This window comes from Bufo gargarizans, chromosome 5 (genome assembly GCF_014858855.1).
Source record: "Bufo gargarizans isolate SCDJY-AF-19 chromosome 5, ASM1485885v1, whole genome shotgun sequence".
Lineage (NCBI taxonomy): Eukaryota > Metazoa > Chordata > Amphibia > Anura > Bufonidae > Bufo > Bufo gargarizans.
In genome coordinates this window covers 441,283,680-441,301,644 of record NC_058084.1, presented here as the reverse complement: position 1 = coordinate 441,301,644, position 17,965 = coordinate 441,283,680, and the positions used below count along the sequence as shown (strand labels likewise).

Here is a 17,965-nt window from a genome sequence, read left to right as displayed (position 1 = left end):
CCCTCGCGCGCCGGCGGAGGCACTGAGGCTTGGCAGCAGGGCTTTACGCAGGTCTGTGCCTCCATTGTGGCTGTGGTTTACAGGGCCATCTTTCCCCTTCGGAGGCCTCTAGGTCTAGTCTTTTATGAGACAGAAATCACTTGTATGCCCCAAATCAGCGTTGGAGACTTTCCCACGTTTGTTTGTAAATGACAATCTATGCAGAACTTGGCCTGACCTGAAAAAGGAAGGAGGGGGGTGTGAAATGTCCCTATTTAGTGGCCTCCTCGAATTAAATGGCTTCACCTTGCATCGGCTGCCAAAGTATTACTCTCACAAGGTGTGTTGACTGTACGAAACCAATGCCGCGCAAACCAGGAAAATTAAAATTTCAAATTTATTTTTGTAACTATTTATCATAAGCGGTACGGCTAGATTTACAGTTTGCAAACACACGAGAGAGATGGCAAGAAGCAGGGCAAAGAAATAAAAGTCAGAGGAAGTCTGCCGAACAATCTGACATCCGGATAATTCTCTGCTCCGAAGGCGTCTGCGAGGTCCAGGGACACAAGCATTTTACTAGATCTATAGGGACAGCATGTCCTGCTGCTGTTACAGGGGGCAGCAACACAAAGGAAAAGGACAATAATCAATGTCGGGAAAGAGAGGAGTTACAAAGGTGAAAGGGAGAAGAGAATGAAATAGAGCAGAAAGAAAGGATAGTGAAGAGGAGAGGATAGAAAGAGAGAGAGAAGAAAGAGAAAGAAGATGAGAACGAGTGTGAGATAGAGAAGAGAAAGAAAAAGAGAGAGAAAAGAACAGAGTAAAAGGAGAAAGAAAAATAGGAGAGAAGAGAAAAAGAGAAGAGATTACAAGAGAGAAGAAGAGATGAAGACAGAGAAGAGAAAGATGAAAGAAAAAAAAATGAGAGAAGAGATAGAAGAGAGAGAGCGCAAGAGAGAAGACAGAAAGAGAGAAGAGAAAAACAATAGAGAGGAGCGAGAAGACAGAACAGAAAACGAGTGAAGAAAAAAGGAGAGAAAAAGAGGAGTGAGAAGTGAAAGATGAGAGAAAAGAGGAGACGATAGAGAAGAGAGATAGGACAGAAAGAGCAAAGATAAGAGAATAGATAGAGAGAGAGAGAAGAGAAAGAAGAAAGGAAAGAGAGAAGACAGAAGAGAGCAGAATAAGAAGACAAAAAAAAAAGAGAGAGAGGAGAAAGAACCGAAGATGAGGAGGAGAGAAAAAAAAAAAAAAAAAAGGAGATGAGTCAGAAGTGAAAGATGAGAGGAAGACCTCATGCACACGACCGTTCCGTTTTTTGCAGTCTGCAAACCGCGAATCCGCAAAAAACTGAAGTCGCCCGTGTTGCCTTTCGCAATTTGAAGAACGGAACGGGTGCCAGCAATATAAATGCCTATTCTTGTCCGCAAAGCGCAGACAAGAATAGGACATGTTATTTTTTTTTAACGGGCCCGCGGAACGGCGGCTCGGATGCGGACCCAAACAACAGTCGTGAGCATGAGGCCAAAAAGATGAGAAAAAGAGGAGAGAAGAGATAGGGGGAGGGAGATAAGACAGGAAGAGAGATAAAACAGAGAAAGAAGATAGAGGGAGGAGTGAGAGAGAGACAGAGGAGCACAGAGACCGCATTCGCTCCTCTAGTTTGCAGCGATAATGATTTTCAGAAAACTGTATGCAAAAACCAAACACTTTTTCCCAATTTGGGGGGGGGGGGGGGGGGGGGGGGGGGGGGTTCAATGACAGGTGTGTGCACCCATACAGGCCTACAGCTGTGTACCTCTGAGGGGAACGCTTCCAACATAGCAGGACATACACGTTTTATTTTTTACTTCCAAAACAATCCATAAATAGGAAGCAAGACAAAAAATACAAAAGTGATAGGATGGATAAAAAAGAAAAAAAGAAAAACACAACACCGCTGTAAACCGGAAGCATCCGATCTAATAGTAAATATACATGAGACCGAAGAGGGCTACCTACCTATACTAGATCTGGCCAAGCCACAGCCCCATGGGGTGGCATTTCTAGTGATTCCCCTGTAAGGGTTAATAGCCGCCCCCTCTCCCAGGTCCCCAGGTTTAGTTGTTGGGAGGTGAATTCCTTCGGGCTGATGTCTGCGCTGCTGATTTGGGCAGGTTTATTTGTCAATGACAATCCGTGCATATTCTTACACACATCAAAGGGGAGAAAATGCTCCTCCGTGTCTACAGCGCAGATTCCCTCATTTCCTGTTGCTGTCTGGTCCAGCGTCAGATTAGCAGCAATAATATGAGACGTCCCAGAAACAGTGGCTCCGACATATGGAATTTTAATAAACGGCTTTAAGGCGAGATCCTGGAGCCTTTCTGGCAGTATGGGCATGAGCGTACAATTATGCGGTGGCCGCCTCTGGAGAACGCCATTCTTCTTCATTTTAAAGAGGGAAAGGATTTTTTGAATTATTTTTTTTTTTTACAATTTTGAACAGAAAGTGAAAGCCAAAATTAAATCTACTGACTCTGGGGGATAAAATTAGCAGCCATTCAATTTTCTCGCATAGATGACCCCTTCACCCGTCTCTCTAATAAAGCAGAGTGTGTGTCGTGTGTATAAAGGAATTCCCGGATGACACCAAAGCCCTACGAAGATTACATCGGGGGGCTTATCAACTACTGAGCAGCCGGACCCCCGGTCCCCATACATCCACTTCACTCCTAGGGCTCAATCACTGCAACTTCCCAAAATGGATAATGTCATTCTCAGTAATTCGGCCTTAAAGGGGTGGTGTCATCTCATATTTTTTTTTAAAGGGATTGGCTCTCACACACTGGGGGCATATCACTCGGATATACCACCAACGTCTGATAGGTGCGGGTCCCAGCTCCATCTCTAGAACAGGGCCCAGGAGCGCGTGGCCGCCTTCCATTCATTTCTATGGGAGTGCCGAAAACAGACGAGCAGGAAGTCCCAAGTACACCGTGCAAACGCAGCCACCGCTCCATTCGCTTCTATGAAGTTGACAGAAATGGCTATTTTCGGCGCAGTCCGGTCTCCTTCAGTGGGACCCACACCTATCAGACATTGGGTCAATCCCTCTTTGAAGGTATTGGGTTTTACTGCTTTTGACATCTGTTCCTGTAGTTTTCAACATTCCTATGCAAATTCTGTTAGATGCCCTTAAAAAGCGACCATGGGCTATCTCCAAAGCAGGTTACGGCAAAACGACTGGGTCAATTCAAGTAACCCAGGGTTTTCGCCAGGCTGCCGCCTGCACATTGAGGACTGGCTGCGTACTACGCTTCCACTGTTAATGCTGATAAAGGAATGCACAACTGAGCCCTTATTACCATAGACGTCACATAAATACACAGGATCCAGTGAGGACAGCACCCCCGTGTACAAACCATAAAACACCCCGCCACCTCCCAATGACATCTTCACTATACACAACTGTTTTCTGCATCGGAAACTGCTATAATTCCACAGGAATGTTTCCAGAGGGGTGTATATCACAGAAATTGCAAAACAGGAGAATACTTTATGATCTGTGATATTTCTGTACAAGTCAGATTATTCCTTTGAGCCTAAAATTTGAGCAGCGCTATAAATGTCTCCCCTTGCAAAGCCACTGAAATCGTGTAAAGCGCGCGGGGGGGGGGGGGGGGGCAGTGCTGATCGGCAGCCGGCTCCAGCGGTAATTTTACATCTCTGTTCGGAAAAGTAATTATATCAGCGCAACTACAAGCAGCGCAAGCTCGCACGGCCTTTGACAATTACAAAGTCAGATATTACCCCTTGTGTCAATCAGCAACGAAAAGTTCTGTAATGTAAGAAACAGACTCCTCCGTGCCTCAGGAGCCTCGCGAGACACGTGCACGCTGCAGAACTTGGGGCCAAGTCCATATGTTGTACGTGATAATCCGCCCGCTGGGTCGGCTGTATTTAGGATGTTGCGCTCTCAAACTTCTGCTGCATATTCATGTCAAGAAAGACCTTTAAATAATAACTATTAAAACTGAGAAATATCCAAAGCAATCTTCTCTGCGTGTCCCGGTGTCTCCTCACTGTCCTGTGTCTGGCTGTAAGACAACTGGCTGCAGCAGGAGCCTCCTCCTCCCTAAGCTCTATTTGCAGGAAGACAAAAAGAGGGTTAAACCCCATCAGCTGTTTCCCGGAAGATTAACCCTTGTGTTCTCTGCAGGATTTCTACAGGACTGCTTGCTTCAGGAACCTGCAGAAAATCCTGCAGACAGACTGTGTGAGCGAGACCATCTGCAGTTTACTTGTAACATTCATTCCTCGGTCTAGTGTTCCTTTAAGTGTCTCTTTCAGGTCATAAAAAAATGTCCATGAAAATGCAAACCGTTGTGCGTTTTGTGGTCCGCAAATCGCAGGTGCGCAAAACACGGATGGTGTCCTTGTGCGTTCCGCAATTTGCAGAACGGCACGGACAGCCGATGATATAACTGCCTATCCTTGTCCGCAAAAAGTGGACAAGAATAGGACAGGTTATATTTTTGGGGCGGACCACGCCAAAACTGCGGCTCGGTTGCGGACCAAAACAACTGCCGTGTGCATGAGGCCTTAGGGCGTATCCATGCATGTATTGCAGACAGCAATATAAGGGCCGTGTGAATCCTGTATCGCGGATGTGGACTCATCGACTTGAACAGGTCCGCAATCTGCAAGATGCGGAGCGGAGGCATGAATCGGAAGGGCTTCCGTTGGCTTGTGGGTCCGTGCCTCCACACTGCAAAAGATAGGACTTAGGCTAAAGCTCTCCCTAGGAATGGCTGGGTATAGCCAAAATTTTACTATAAAAATATATTATGAATACACTCCTCAACAATGAATTTGCAACACCAAGGAGGAAAAGTTTTGGATTTATGGAAATCACAGGATCGACAGATATGTTAATGATATGCAAATGATACAAAAATGGAGACTAAATATTTCAAATATCTCTATTTATTCAGCATCGAGTTTGAGCACGATGAGCAGAAATGCACACCTTGACACGCTATCAGTGAGGTTATTAATGGGTGTCTGACGAATGTTCACTTGGGCACACAAATCATCAAGATCTGCTGCTCGCAGCTCCCTTTGCAATTGCTAACCAACGACGTCCCAGATACGCACGATGCGCGGACAAGCCACTGAAGACACTGCAGGCTATGGTAGCAGGTATGGGCCATGCAGGCTGCTCACAGTAGCACGAGCAACATGTGGCCTGGCATTGTACTGTTGAAGAATGGCTCAAGGGACACTGTAGAGAAATGGCCACATCACCGTTTCCACAACCAAATCAAAGTAACGATGAGCTGTTAGTGTACCTGAGATGAAGACTAGAGGAGTCCGGTACTGTAAATTATGCCACCCCACACCATAATCTCAGATGTAGGACCAGTAGGACGTTCCCTTGTGAAGGCCACCTAGCAGAGATTCAGGGCGAGGGACAGCATGAGGGGCTGCCTGGGTGAAAAAGGGGATATGTCCGGTTTCAGCTCTGAACACCCCCTTTAAATGAACATGCTTGAGTTACAGTCACTTTAAAGCAAATCTGTCACCAGTCTGACAGCATCCAAAACTGGTGACAAAGACCTTGATGGGCTGAGGGCAACTCTGGAGGAACACTTCATAGTTAACTCTGCAGATGTCTTCATGTACAGTATATGGAGAATCTACGATTTCGCTGGCTCACTGGCCAGAGAATGTATGGGACATGAATACTGGTCCCTAAAAACAAAACGGTGACGATTTAAATGGCGGCACGCGTCTCATAAAAACAAACGAGATGGTAAATTCTAACAGCCGTGTGCCGAGATCCTATTTAAAGCCACTACTCGCTCGAGATTGGATTCTGCACATATTTGACTCCTGCCTTTAAACAGCAGGTTTAATAAACCGGACGTGTTTATTAAAACCACAGTGGGTTGGCGTCATCGTTTTTAATTTCCTCTATGGAAGCCTGGCCACTAGCGGCACCGTTATACGAGAGCCTAGAGGGGTCATTTACTAAGATAGTAGAAAAGGGGATAATCGCTCGTAACCGTCAGACATTTGCCTTTCCGTTGTAATTTTGGCTAGATCAATAAAAGCTGCGTGCGGTTGCCATGGCGCGGAAGCCATTTGTTATCCTCCACTAAATGAGATTTATCTTCACATGCAGCAAAGAAGGACAACCGTCAATCATGTGAACTGGTGGACATTTGCACATTTATAAGGTCCCCTGTTCCGAACCAACCGTATAATTTTAGTGAACCATTCCAATAAAAAAAATATATATATATATGTTTTTCCTATACTGAGATGACTGCAAGGTGTGACCGTTGCAGCATGCGTTTGTTAACAGGTTACACGTGCCATAAATGCTTTAGATGGGGTGACATTAATTACGGTGATCGATATTATAAGACATAACGTCAAAGTATCTCTGTGAACGCCTGGCCGGATTTTTTCCCGTAATCCGGCCGGTATTCTGACCTCAGCCATGAATAGTTGGGCTGGGAATTCACTTTTAAAGGGATGCCATCACTTTTTGATCTGCGCTACTGCTGCTGATCCCGAGAATCTGAAAAATCTGCAGATATCAGAATGCAATGTCATGTCCTAGCACAGGGATGGCCAATCTGAGGCTCTCCAGCTGTTGCAAAACTACAACTCCCAGCATGCCCAGATTGCCTACAGCTATCAGCCTGCAGCAGGGCATGGTGGGAATTGTAGTTTTACAACAGCTGGAGAGCCGCAGGTTAGCCATCCCTGTCCTAGCATTTCTGTGATGGCAAAACACCTTTAAAAGGGTTATCCGCCTTTTTCAGACTGATGATCTGATCAGAGGATAGGTCATCAGTATCTGATCGGTGGGGTCCTTGTCGCTACTTCCCGTACACCAGTGACATCACAAATGGGCGCATGCTCAGCCCCATTCACTTCACATCCGGGACCCTCACCCATCAGATGCTCATGACCTATCCAGAGGATAGACAGTCAGTCTGAAAAAGGCGGATAATATGTTTAAAAAAAAAAAAGTTTGTCCAGCTGCCATTTTTCCTGATATCCCACCTCCCTTACACATGTATAAGCTCTCAAGAGAGAGAGGGAAGAGGAGTAAAAGCCCCCACACACATTAGTGCACTGTCCGCTGAGCCTCCTGAGAATGGCGGGTTTGGTCGACACTCTAATGCGTATGGGGGGACTCCTGACAGATGATGTCAGGGGGACAGAAGGATTGGTTGAAATGAATATTTTCACCCCATCCTTTTGTTCTCCGGGGAGATAAGCAGCGGCTTTCTCTGCTCTTCCCATAGAATACACATGCATGCTTGGCCGAGCCAAAAAAGTTCGTGTATGGGGGAGCAGAGAGAGATATCTGTCAGCCGACTGCTATTGAATGTGTGTGCCCAGCTAAGGGTGCGTTCACATCATGTTTTTGCCATCCGTTTAAAGTATACAAAAAATGTATACGGTAAACGGATGCTAAAGACTGATGTCATACAGTGGCATCCATTCACCATAGAGTTCCATTGTATAAAAAACTAAAACAAAAAAGCGTATACGTTAATGATAGAAAAGTTTGGTGTGCTACGCTTTTGTATCGTCTCCCCGCCCCCCCCCCCAATGTATACGTTAAACAGATGCAAAATATTTTGGCCCGGGGAATGTGGTGCTGGCCCGGTGAGGAAATTCTCATGATCATCTATGATGGGGAAAAAACCGGATAACCCCTTTAAGCTCCTGTTCTGACTCTTGAGAAACAAACAACAACTGACCGTGTTGAAATCCAACATGTCAAACAAACCCTTCTTTTCCCGAACCTGTGTCGGGGAGAAACCTAGGCGGTCAGCCAGTGCCACCGGAAGTTTCATCCTAAGGAATGGACGAATACATTTTTCATCTTATCCTGCGACATGACAAATCCTAAGCTGCGCTGGATACAAATCCTACTAAGACAATTGTAATAGGAGAGCACTTCCTATTTGTCCTCAATTCCTTCCTTGATGCCGCTGCCCAAAATGAGATACCAGCGCTATTTCTGGTACGTTGAAATGTACACAAAAAAAACTATGATCATTTACCTTATTGTATCTTTCATGTGGCACCGACTGTAAGACAATAGGCTCCATCGTAGAAACATTTGCAAATTGGACTTCTGGAATATATAGTGCACATACCACATGAGCCCAACCTGGAAGAGAGAACGGGACATGTAACACAAACTATCCTGGGAACCTGTCGAGTCACCAAGCACGCCCACAACTGCCGATCAGAGAGCACGCGCACACTGTGTACACCTCTCAGCTGATTTCACATGACCTGACCCAATTTGCCATGTGATGTGGTTTATTGGCACTTTATTTGTAGAAATTGCGCATGTCTTTACAAAAAAAAATTGAGAAATTTTCTGCCCAAAAAAAAAACAAACAAACCCAGCAAGAGTGAATTCACTCTTACACAATAGGTGCCAGGGAGCTTGCTATATATCATAACTCCTAAAGGCCATGCAGTTTGAAAGGGATGCTATGTTTTACATACATCGAGTGGTAACATATTTAAAGGGGTTTTCTGGTTTGCATCAACATCCTTTGACATGATCATTTATGACCGTAGCTGAATCTTTGTAATGTATTTCCTTTGCCTTTATGGCTCCCATCTCCCGTTCTGGGCTGTGGTCACATGACCTTGTCCAGGCTGCTCTTTCTTATTTCCTGTAATGCTATGTCCATGGGTGGGGCAATAATAGGGGAGTGTCTATGTAACTAGCTTGGTGGGAGGGGCTATAAACCCACTGGGTGTGGTTAGGGGGGCGGCAGGTGCTGGAGGTGTGGCAGAGAAAGGTGCAGTGCATCATGGGTTTGGTTGGACACAGGAACAGGAAGTGATACATACAGGATGGAAACAAACCAGAGGGGTTGGTTTACATGATGAAAATGGGTCAGGAGAGTCTACAAAAGCATGGGAAAGATGTACATGAGGTAAGCAACTACATAAGCAGATCTGTTGAAGATCATAGTAATCCTGGAAAAACGGTTTCAACCATTATTTACCCAGAAAGTTCCCTTTAAAGGAAAGTTTTTACCAAGTGTCCTCAGCCTTTCTCTCTAAACACAAGATTCATCCTACTTGCGCTCTTCCGCTCCAGTCCTCTATGCTGCCTCTGCTGTGCTCATGTTTCGGTCCCTGGCTTGTTTTCCTCTGGCGCTGCATGGACATGGTCACATGCTCCGCTCCAGTCAATGACTGGCTTCAGTGATGACGTGCTGCTTGTGGCCACATCACCGCTGAAGCCAGTGGTAGTGGTTTTTATATATATATATATATATATATCGACACTCCTGACCTATTTTTACCATGTAAACAAATCCGTCTGGTTTTTGCACATCCTGTATGTAGCACTTCCTGTTTCTGTGTCCAGGGCTGCATGGACACGGTCATGTGACCACAGCCCAGAACGGGAAATGGGAGCAATAAAGGTAAAATAAAGAAGCACGTCACTGCGCAATAGCACGGGGAGATATATATTATTTCTTTTTACAGCCACATTTTCCTAGTAAAGCCCTTAAAATGCTTACGTTTGAGCGGCAATTTACAATTGATGCAATGTCCCACCTTTAGTATTTAGTTCAAGATGTTGAACAGCTGAGAAATAAGGCAGCCCCCAAGCTCTTACAAATTTGGTAGTGAAACCAGGAGCTTCACCTCCTCCCAGGTCATGGCAGGTGTACTTGAAGAGGTGGACATCAAAGCAGTTATGTCCCGCTAGTAACAGTGTAATGCCTAGGACGTCACTTTCTGGTCAGGGTGTCTTACTATCAAATCCGCACCTATCCTAATAATTAAAAAAAAGGACACAGCTCCAGTTTTTCCCCTGCAGAGCTGCGCTCTCGCAGTGCAGGGAATGGCAGCTCAGCGCCACTTAAGGGCCCTTCACATGGATTTTTTTTTACTCTTATTAACAGAAAAGAAATAACATTAAAGGGATTCTGTCACCTCTTTTTACCCTATAGAGATGCGGACATGCACGGCTAGATCGCCGATAATTGGGATCACTATATGACAACATTTCTGAGGGAGACGTTATTTATGGGTCGTAAATGTATTGCTTTGAGATGGTACAACCCCAATACACCGAACTTGTCCATGTGGAAATTACAAATAAACCAAATTCTACCATATATAGTGCTGGTGTTTAAACACCGCAATAAACCTAAAAAATGTGACAAGGTCTGGGGCCTATAGTGTGGGTCACCAGACACGATGTACTCCTCCACCTCGAGACTGCGGCAGGCATTATCAGCAGCTCGAGGATCCATGGTCTAGTCGGTGGATGGGGTCCCCTAATGTATGATGTATTTTGCAGTGCAAAGTCAGTCACAGAGATAAGGGTCCACAAAGGCGCAGTGGGTGATCGAAGTAACTAGACAAAAGACAAGTGTATCTGTTTGTATTATAATATGTAACAGGAATGTACGATATTAAAGGGATTCTGTCACCTCTTTTTACCCTATAGAGATGCGGACATGCACGGCTAGATCGCCTGGTAAGGCGCCCAAGGGGCTGTACTAACCGAGCCCAGCCACACGCCCCTGTGAAGGAGCCCAGCACCGCCTATATCCACAAATCTCCTCCTTGCTCACAAAGTCCAATCGCCGAATTCTCGCAATGAGCGAGCTCGCGCATGCTCAGTGCCGGCATAGTGTTCCTTCCCTGTGCTGGCATCAGCCTCAGGGAAGGAACTGCGCACCGCAAGATAACGGCGATCTGACTTCGTGAGCAAGGGCGAGATTCCTGGATACAGGCGGTGCAGGGCCCCTTCACAGGGGTGCGTGGCTGGGCTCCAGAACAGTTAGTGCAGCCCCTTGGGCTCCTTACCAGGCTGATTTACATTTATATATAAAATCATTTTTTACACTCCATAAAACCACTCAGAGATATGGGACAGGTATATTGCGGACATGCTAGCGGCGATCTAGCCGTGCAGGTCAGGATCTCTATAGGCTAAAAAGAGGTGTCAGAATCCCTTGTGGACCCTTATCTCTGTGACTGACTTTGCACTGCAAAATACATTATACATTAGGGGACCCCATCCACCGACTAGACCATGGATCCTCGAGCTGCTGATAATGCCTGCCGCAGTCTCGAGGTGGAGTACATCATGTCTGGTGACCCACACTATAGGCCCTAGACCTTGTCACTTTTTTTAGATTTATTGCGGTGTTTAAACACCAGCAGTATATATGGTAGAATTTGGTTTATTTGTAATTTCCACATGAACAAGTTCGGTGTATTGGGGTTGTACCATCTCAAAGCAATACATTTACGAGCCATAAATAACGACTCCCTCAGAAATGTTGTCATATAGTGATCCCAATTATCCTCTTCCAGTATTCCCAGCTGGCAGACTTCGGGGTGCAGGTCGCCCCAGCCGGTAGCAGATTGGAGAGAAAAGCTGTTACCTCCCCCCAAAATGTAGCAATCGGGCTGCATCTCCACAACATGTGCCAGAAGTCTGCCTCCAGGTCCCCACACCGTGGATGACGCTCCACCCATTCTACATAGTCTAGTTGGCGAGATATGTTTGATGGATAATGTATAGTTGAATTACTTTATTATTGACTGCTGGTGACACCTGTAAGTGCGATTCTAATAAATCTGATATGTTCCTCTGTAAGTGTGGGTACCAGTCTTTTCCATTTACCTATGAGCGTGAGGGGATTGGCTCTAACCCTTGCTTGTATTAGATATAAGTGGATTATCGAAAATAGTCCTCTAGGTCCCTGGGTTTTAACAATTCCTATGAGTGGGTACTTTGATACCATGGCATTGACATATCTGTAAAGAATAAATCAGGGCAACTGGACTTACTGTAGATTTCTTGAAAACGTTTCACTCGTTCTTCCAACGTTTTCAAGAAATCTACAGTACGTCCAGTTGCCTTGATTTATTCTTTACAGATATACCATGACCTGGATAAATGAGAACCTTCACAGACACATGGTATTGACGGTTCGGTAATGTACTCTGTGAAGCTGATCTAAGTTTTAATTCCAAATAAAAAAAAATGGGTACGGGGAATGTTGTACTTCTGAGATAGCGCCTCGAACGTCATTAACACTCCCTGGCCATATATATCTCCAAGGGTCTTGACCTCTGCTGATTGCCATCTGTCTGCCCCCATAACTACCAAGTTGGGTCAATAATTTAGCTTTCCTCCAGACAATGTGCCAATTTATGCAGCAGCAGTAGTGGTTTCTGGAATTTCGGGGCAGTTCCAGGATGGACCATAATGTGTAGCAATTCAGGTAGTGTTTTAAAAAATACTCCGTGGTGGGTAGGTCCCCAGAAGTATACCAGGTATTGATAAGCAGCAACTGGCCTGCCAGGTAATAAATATAATAATCCGGTAGAGCCATACCTCCCTCCGTTTTGGGGCGTTTAGCATATCCAGGCTTAGTTTGGCGCGATATCTGCCCCATATAAATGTTCTAGAGCAGGAGTCTATTTCTCGAAATACCGATTTGGGTACATGCACCTCCGAGTGTTGAAGGGCATATAGAGCTCTGGGGAGAATAATCATTTTGATTAAGTTAATGCGACCTGCTACTGAGATGGGCAATGTCTTCTAGTTTTGGAGCTTGCTCTTAATATGCCCAGTTAAAGGATGAATATTAAGCGACAGGGCTTGAGAGTATTTTTTGGTGATATGTACTCCCAGATACTTGAATGTATCCACCACTTTTAGTCGTTCCACATGAGAGGGACCTGTCCAGTCTGCACTGCCCAATGGCATGTATACTGATTTCTCCCAATTGATTCTCAGGCCCAAGAACTCCCCAAACTCGTCTATCGGGGCCACTGCATTGCCAAGAGATGTGTCTGGTGATGATAAATACAAAATCATATCATCTGCATATAATCCTATACGGACTTCTCTCTCACCCAGGGTTACTCCAGTTATATTGTTACTGACTCTTATCCCAACTGCCAAAGTCTCGACTGCCAGGGCAAACAGGAGCGGCGACAGGGGCCAGCTCTGTCTCGTTCCTCTGTAAAGAGGGAAGCTTTCTGACAATTCCACATTTATCAATCGCCTGATCACTGGGTTACTATATAGAATAGTAATCCATCTAAGAAGGAACTGTGGACCAAACCCAAATCCTCTCAAGTAGTTAATCAAATAGGCCGACTCTATAGAATCAAATGCCTTGGCTGCGTCTAGTGACGCCAAAGCCCAATCCTCATTCAGAGAGTATCCCACCTGTGTAACTACCTGAACCAGTCTGATGTTCTCAGTAGTGGATCTCCCTGGACTAAAGCCAGTCTGTTCTTAATGGACCAAAGACAGAATTACCCGATTTAAGCGGGTGGCCAATACTCTGGTCAGGATTTTGTTGTCTACATTCAGCAATGCTAAGGGACTATAGGAGCCGCAATCTAGAGGACTTTTGTCAGGTTTGAGTAGGAGTACAATAGTGGCTTCCATAAATGAATCCGGCAGGTGGCCCAGTTACACGGCTGAGTGGAGAGTAGTTACAAACTGAGGGGCTAGTACTTCTGCATATTTGGCATATACCACCTTTGGGAGGGGATTTCCCATTATTTAAGGCTGTTATGGCTTGCTGTATTTCTTCTAGGCTAATTGGCAAATCCAATTGTTTTTTTTGTGCTATAGTTAGTTTGGGAAAAGATATACCCTCTAAATACGTGGCTCTCTGTTTCAGATGTTGTTATGCTGGATTTATATAAGTCTTTATAGAAATATGTAAAGGTGTGAAGAATAGCTTCCTGCGTGCAGAATTCTTGTCCTGTAGAGTTCCTGACTGCTAAAATTGCTGAAGAGGTGGAATTATGATGGATTAGTTGAGCCAGTAGTTTAGCTGACTGATTACCTAGCTCGAACGCTGTCTGTTTCATAAAAAATAGTTTCCTATCTGCTTTGTCTTTAAGTATTGCTAGGTATGTCTACCCGCCTGGAGCCAGGCATTCCTGTTAGTGTCTGTCGGATGGTGGATATATTGCTGTTCCATCTCCAAGCGTTTAGTGTCTGTTTTATATAAGATATACTGGAGTGTAAGTGTCATGGTCCCTCCCATGACAGAGGTGAGAAGATCAGATAGACTTGCTGCACGTGAGGGTATCTGACAGGTCTCTCCGTTTCCGTCTTTGTATGCTGTTTTGGCAGAATCTCACCTCTCCTCAGGTTCTGCTTGTTATCAGTGATGAGGCTCTATTTAGGTCCACCTCACACTGCTGACCATGCGGTTGATATTTCCTCTTGGAGTTGCTAGAGCTTGTTTGTCTTGGATCTCCTGCTTCTCCATTCATCTCAAAGCTAAGTACAAGTTACCTGTTCAGTTTGTTGTTCTCTGGTGGTTGTTTTGGTTCTAGGCCTCAGGGAGACGCAGGTTTCTTCATCTAGGAAGGAACCAGCTGTCTCATCCCCTGCTACCTATCCTAGGGCTCGTCAGTTTTAGCAGGGCATAGGTATCCGGTGTATGAGCATTTCCACCATCAGGATCTGCTTATACTGGCAGGAGTTAGGGAAAGGCCTAGGGATTACAAGGAGGTCACCATCCCTCTTGTTGTCTATTTCTTTTGTGTGTATCTGGCGTTTCCCCTTCCCCACTACCCGTGAGAGTAAGGACCCTCGAAGAAATGCTTTTAGGGTATCCCATACTAGGGCAAAATTGGGTTCGTCTGCATGTATTTTCAAAAACTCATTTAGCTTGTGAGAAGTCCCATCCGTGGAACCCAATAATTTAGCCAAAACGGATGTATATTCATTCTATACATTACTGAGGAGGTGCCACATATCAGGGTACCCAGCACCGGTGAGTGATCTGATATCCCGCTAGGCAAGTATAATATAGAGCGAAGGTTTAACTATCGCAGTCTCATTACCTAGCATATAATCAATTCTGGTTAGAGAGTCACGACCGCCACTATGACAGGAGTATGTCCTACCTCTGGGGTATTTAGCCCTCCATAAATCTAGCCGTCTAAATTCAGTTAAGAACCTGTTGAGTGGTGAGGGACTCCCCGCACTTGTCGGATCCGCCATATCCGAAAGCAAACTAGAGAGGAGTCCAACATCATGTTTAGATCTCCCATACAAAGTACCCTGGCACTGTGGGTAAGTAGCCGCAAAAGTAGCTGCCAGGTGTAAAACCTGCATAGAGCCGGGAGGAGAATTATAAATGCCTAATAATACATGTTGTACATTGTCAATAAGAGAGTCGCCAAAGACATGTCTGCCTTCTGAATCAGTGACTAGGTCTTTTCACCTCCCAGCGTAGTTTTGTGAATTAACAGGGACACCCCTCGTGAAGAGGAAGTGTGGTAAGAGTGTGCTGCCCATTGAACCCAAGGTTTCTGTAAAACCCGAGATGTGTTAGCGGTAAGATGTGTCTCTTGGGAGAAATAGGATCTGTAGGCTTGAGTTTCTGACAAATGCAAGTACCATGGATCTCTTTTCTGGTGTGCCTAGTCCCCTAACATTCCACGATAAGATTTTTAGCTCAGCCATGGCTTTCTAGGTACACGTGCATCATCAGGAGTGGGACATGGCACAGTGGGTGTATTAACATGCAACAGTGCTACATACATAACAGTAATTAACCAAAGAAAACTTAATTGTTATAAAACCGGAAAACAATCTAAATCCCTGACGTCATGTTTCTGCAAGTGTAGAGTTAGGTCTGGGGTGATCTCTTACGCCAGACTATAGGCCAGTAAAACCGTGATGCCTCTGCCTACGATGATGATTGGCAGAAGCATGCGGGTGGCATCTACAGCATTAGTTTGGTATCGAGGCCCTATATCATTAGCAAATGTACACTAAATGTGATCAAATACTGCAATGAAATATATCTGAACATGTCACATAGACAAAAGAAGTTTGTTGACGTCTTCGGGTGACCAGTCCCTAGGGTATACCGAGATTCTCAGCGTCTTGGGGATCTTTGCCGTAAGGCCAGCCATTCAGAGACTTCTCCAGGAGATGTAAAGAAGACCGTTCTGTCGCCGTCCACCCCAGATTTTGCAGGATAGCCCATGGAATATGGGATGTTGGCATCTCTCAGGTGCCTCTTGACATCCATAAAGGTGGCATGTTGTTTCTGCAGTTCCATGGAAAAATATGGAAAGATGGACACCCTGGCGTTGTCGTATTTAATTTCTTGCCGTCTTCTAGCTAAGGCTAGTATCCTGTCTCTATCTTTGCAGTTGAGGAACCTTGCAAGCATGGGCCTGGCTGAGGCCCCTGGTGGAGGAGGTTTCCCTGGTACTCTGTGGGCGCTTTCTACAGCATATGCTAAAATGAATTCTGCATCCGGAAAAAGTGCTTTCATCCATTTTTCTATAAACTCATCTGGTGCACGACCTTCCGCTCTTTCAGGGAGACCAATGATTCGGATATTGTTTCTGCAGAGCCTATTTTCTAGATAATCAGCTTTCTGTTTCCAGATCTCTGCTTTGGTGTTAAGGTCAGATATGGATCTTGGAACAGTAGCTGTGGCATATTCAATGTGTGAAATACGCTCCCAGGTCAACCTTAACTTCATCTAGTTTCCCTGTAAGGGATGTCTTACATGCTGTAATGGCTTGCAGGACTTGAGCAGATACTTGCGTAGGAGCGTAGGCTCCTCATGGTCTTCCTCAGAGGAGGTTATAGGGGGTCGGTAATTCTGTTGCTGTGCTTGCTCTGGTATGCACATTTCGCTGCGGTAATGGTGACTGTGCACCTTCATCTGGTTGTCTAGCAAATTCACGCAAGTTTTCTGCTCGGCTCTGTGTTTTTTGTGGCCCCATTGTTATATGAGGTTAGCAGCCAGTATGCACTAGTAGAGGCCAATTCCGGTAATCTAGGAGGTGCACTGTATTTATACAGTAAGTCTGCAGCCTATAGACGTTTTGTGCTGTTATTTACAACCCAGTGGTCTGGGTATATTATTAGGCAGTCTATATTCTCCACTTTGGTCTTATAATGTCAGAGATATTGTGTTTACATTATATAAAACAGGAGGTACTGTGCCCTTGTATTGAGGCAGGAGCCTGCGTCTATCTAATCTCCTTCCCCCCAAGCGCTGCGGGGATGTTGCTAAGATGGCCGCCTGGTGGAAAACCGACAGGCACGCGCGCGTGGTTGGTCCCCGCTCCTCCACCTCAGGGAGGTCCCCGCCGCTTCCCAATCTCTTGCCTTTACTCCTCGCCGGGTCTGATGTGTCGCAGTGTGTGGCAGGTCTTCTGTCCCGATCACCAGTGCAGATCTATGGGTCCAGGTCTAGTGCGCCCAGGTGCTCCGCAGGTCCTCTGCCTCCGGCGTGGTTCACAAACCTTGGCTTCCAGCACAGTTCTTTCCGTGCGGTCCGCCGGGTAAGTCTGTGTAGCAAATGGCTGTGATTTGTCCAGGATTTGTCCGGGTCTGCAGTGCCTGCCACGGAGATCCTTCTACATGCGTCCAGCCATCTTGGCTCCACATGGAGGTTTTTGACAGTAGAATCTACCGCTGATTTTCCTGCCCAAAACTGGCAGGCGTGAGTGTGGCCTAGTTATTATTTATGTTTTTGCCACAAACAAGAAAGAAAAATGCTGGAGTTCATGGCCATAAACAATGCCCTCCTATTGAGATGAATGGGAGGCCGATTGCACCCAGACATCTGGCAGCTTTTAGGTGTGGGATCAAATCTGACCAAGGACAACATCTGCATGGAGTTTATATGTTCTCCCCATGTTTCCTCCCACACTCCAAAGACCTACTGATAGGGAGCTTAGATTGTGAGCCCTATTGGGGACATAGTGATGCTAATGTCTGTAAATCACTGCGGCATAACAAATGGCAGGTATCATGTAGAGAAAGTTAATACAAGGCAATTACTAATGTATTGTGACTCTCCATATTGCCTCCTTTGCTGGCTGGATTCATTTTTCCATCACATTATACACTGCTCATATCCAGGGTTACGACCACCCTGAAATCCATAAGTGT

General features: G+C 45.5%; 1 protein-coding gene across 5 annotated transcripts in view; it reads right to left on the bottom strand.

Annotated features, from left to right (window-relative positions):
* The window catches only part of MLLT10 (MLLT10 histone lysine methyltransferase DOT1L cofactor), a 223,990-nt gene that overhangs the window by 106,318 nt on the left and 99,707 nt on the right, over positions 1-17,965 (bottom strand). For 4 of the 5 annotated variants that reach the window (XM_044295627.1, XM_044295626.1, XM_044295628.1 and 1 more), the window contains one exon: positions 8,058-8,167. The exons of the other annotated variant lie outside the window; for it this stretch is intronic. In XM_044295627.1, coding sequence (XP_044151562.1) covers positions 8,058-8,167 — 110 coding nt within the window. The remainder of the gene's footprint in view (positions 1-8,057; positions 8,168-17,965) is intronic. 5 annotated transcript variants of the gene reach the window in all.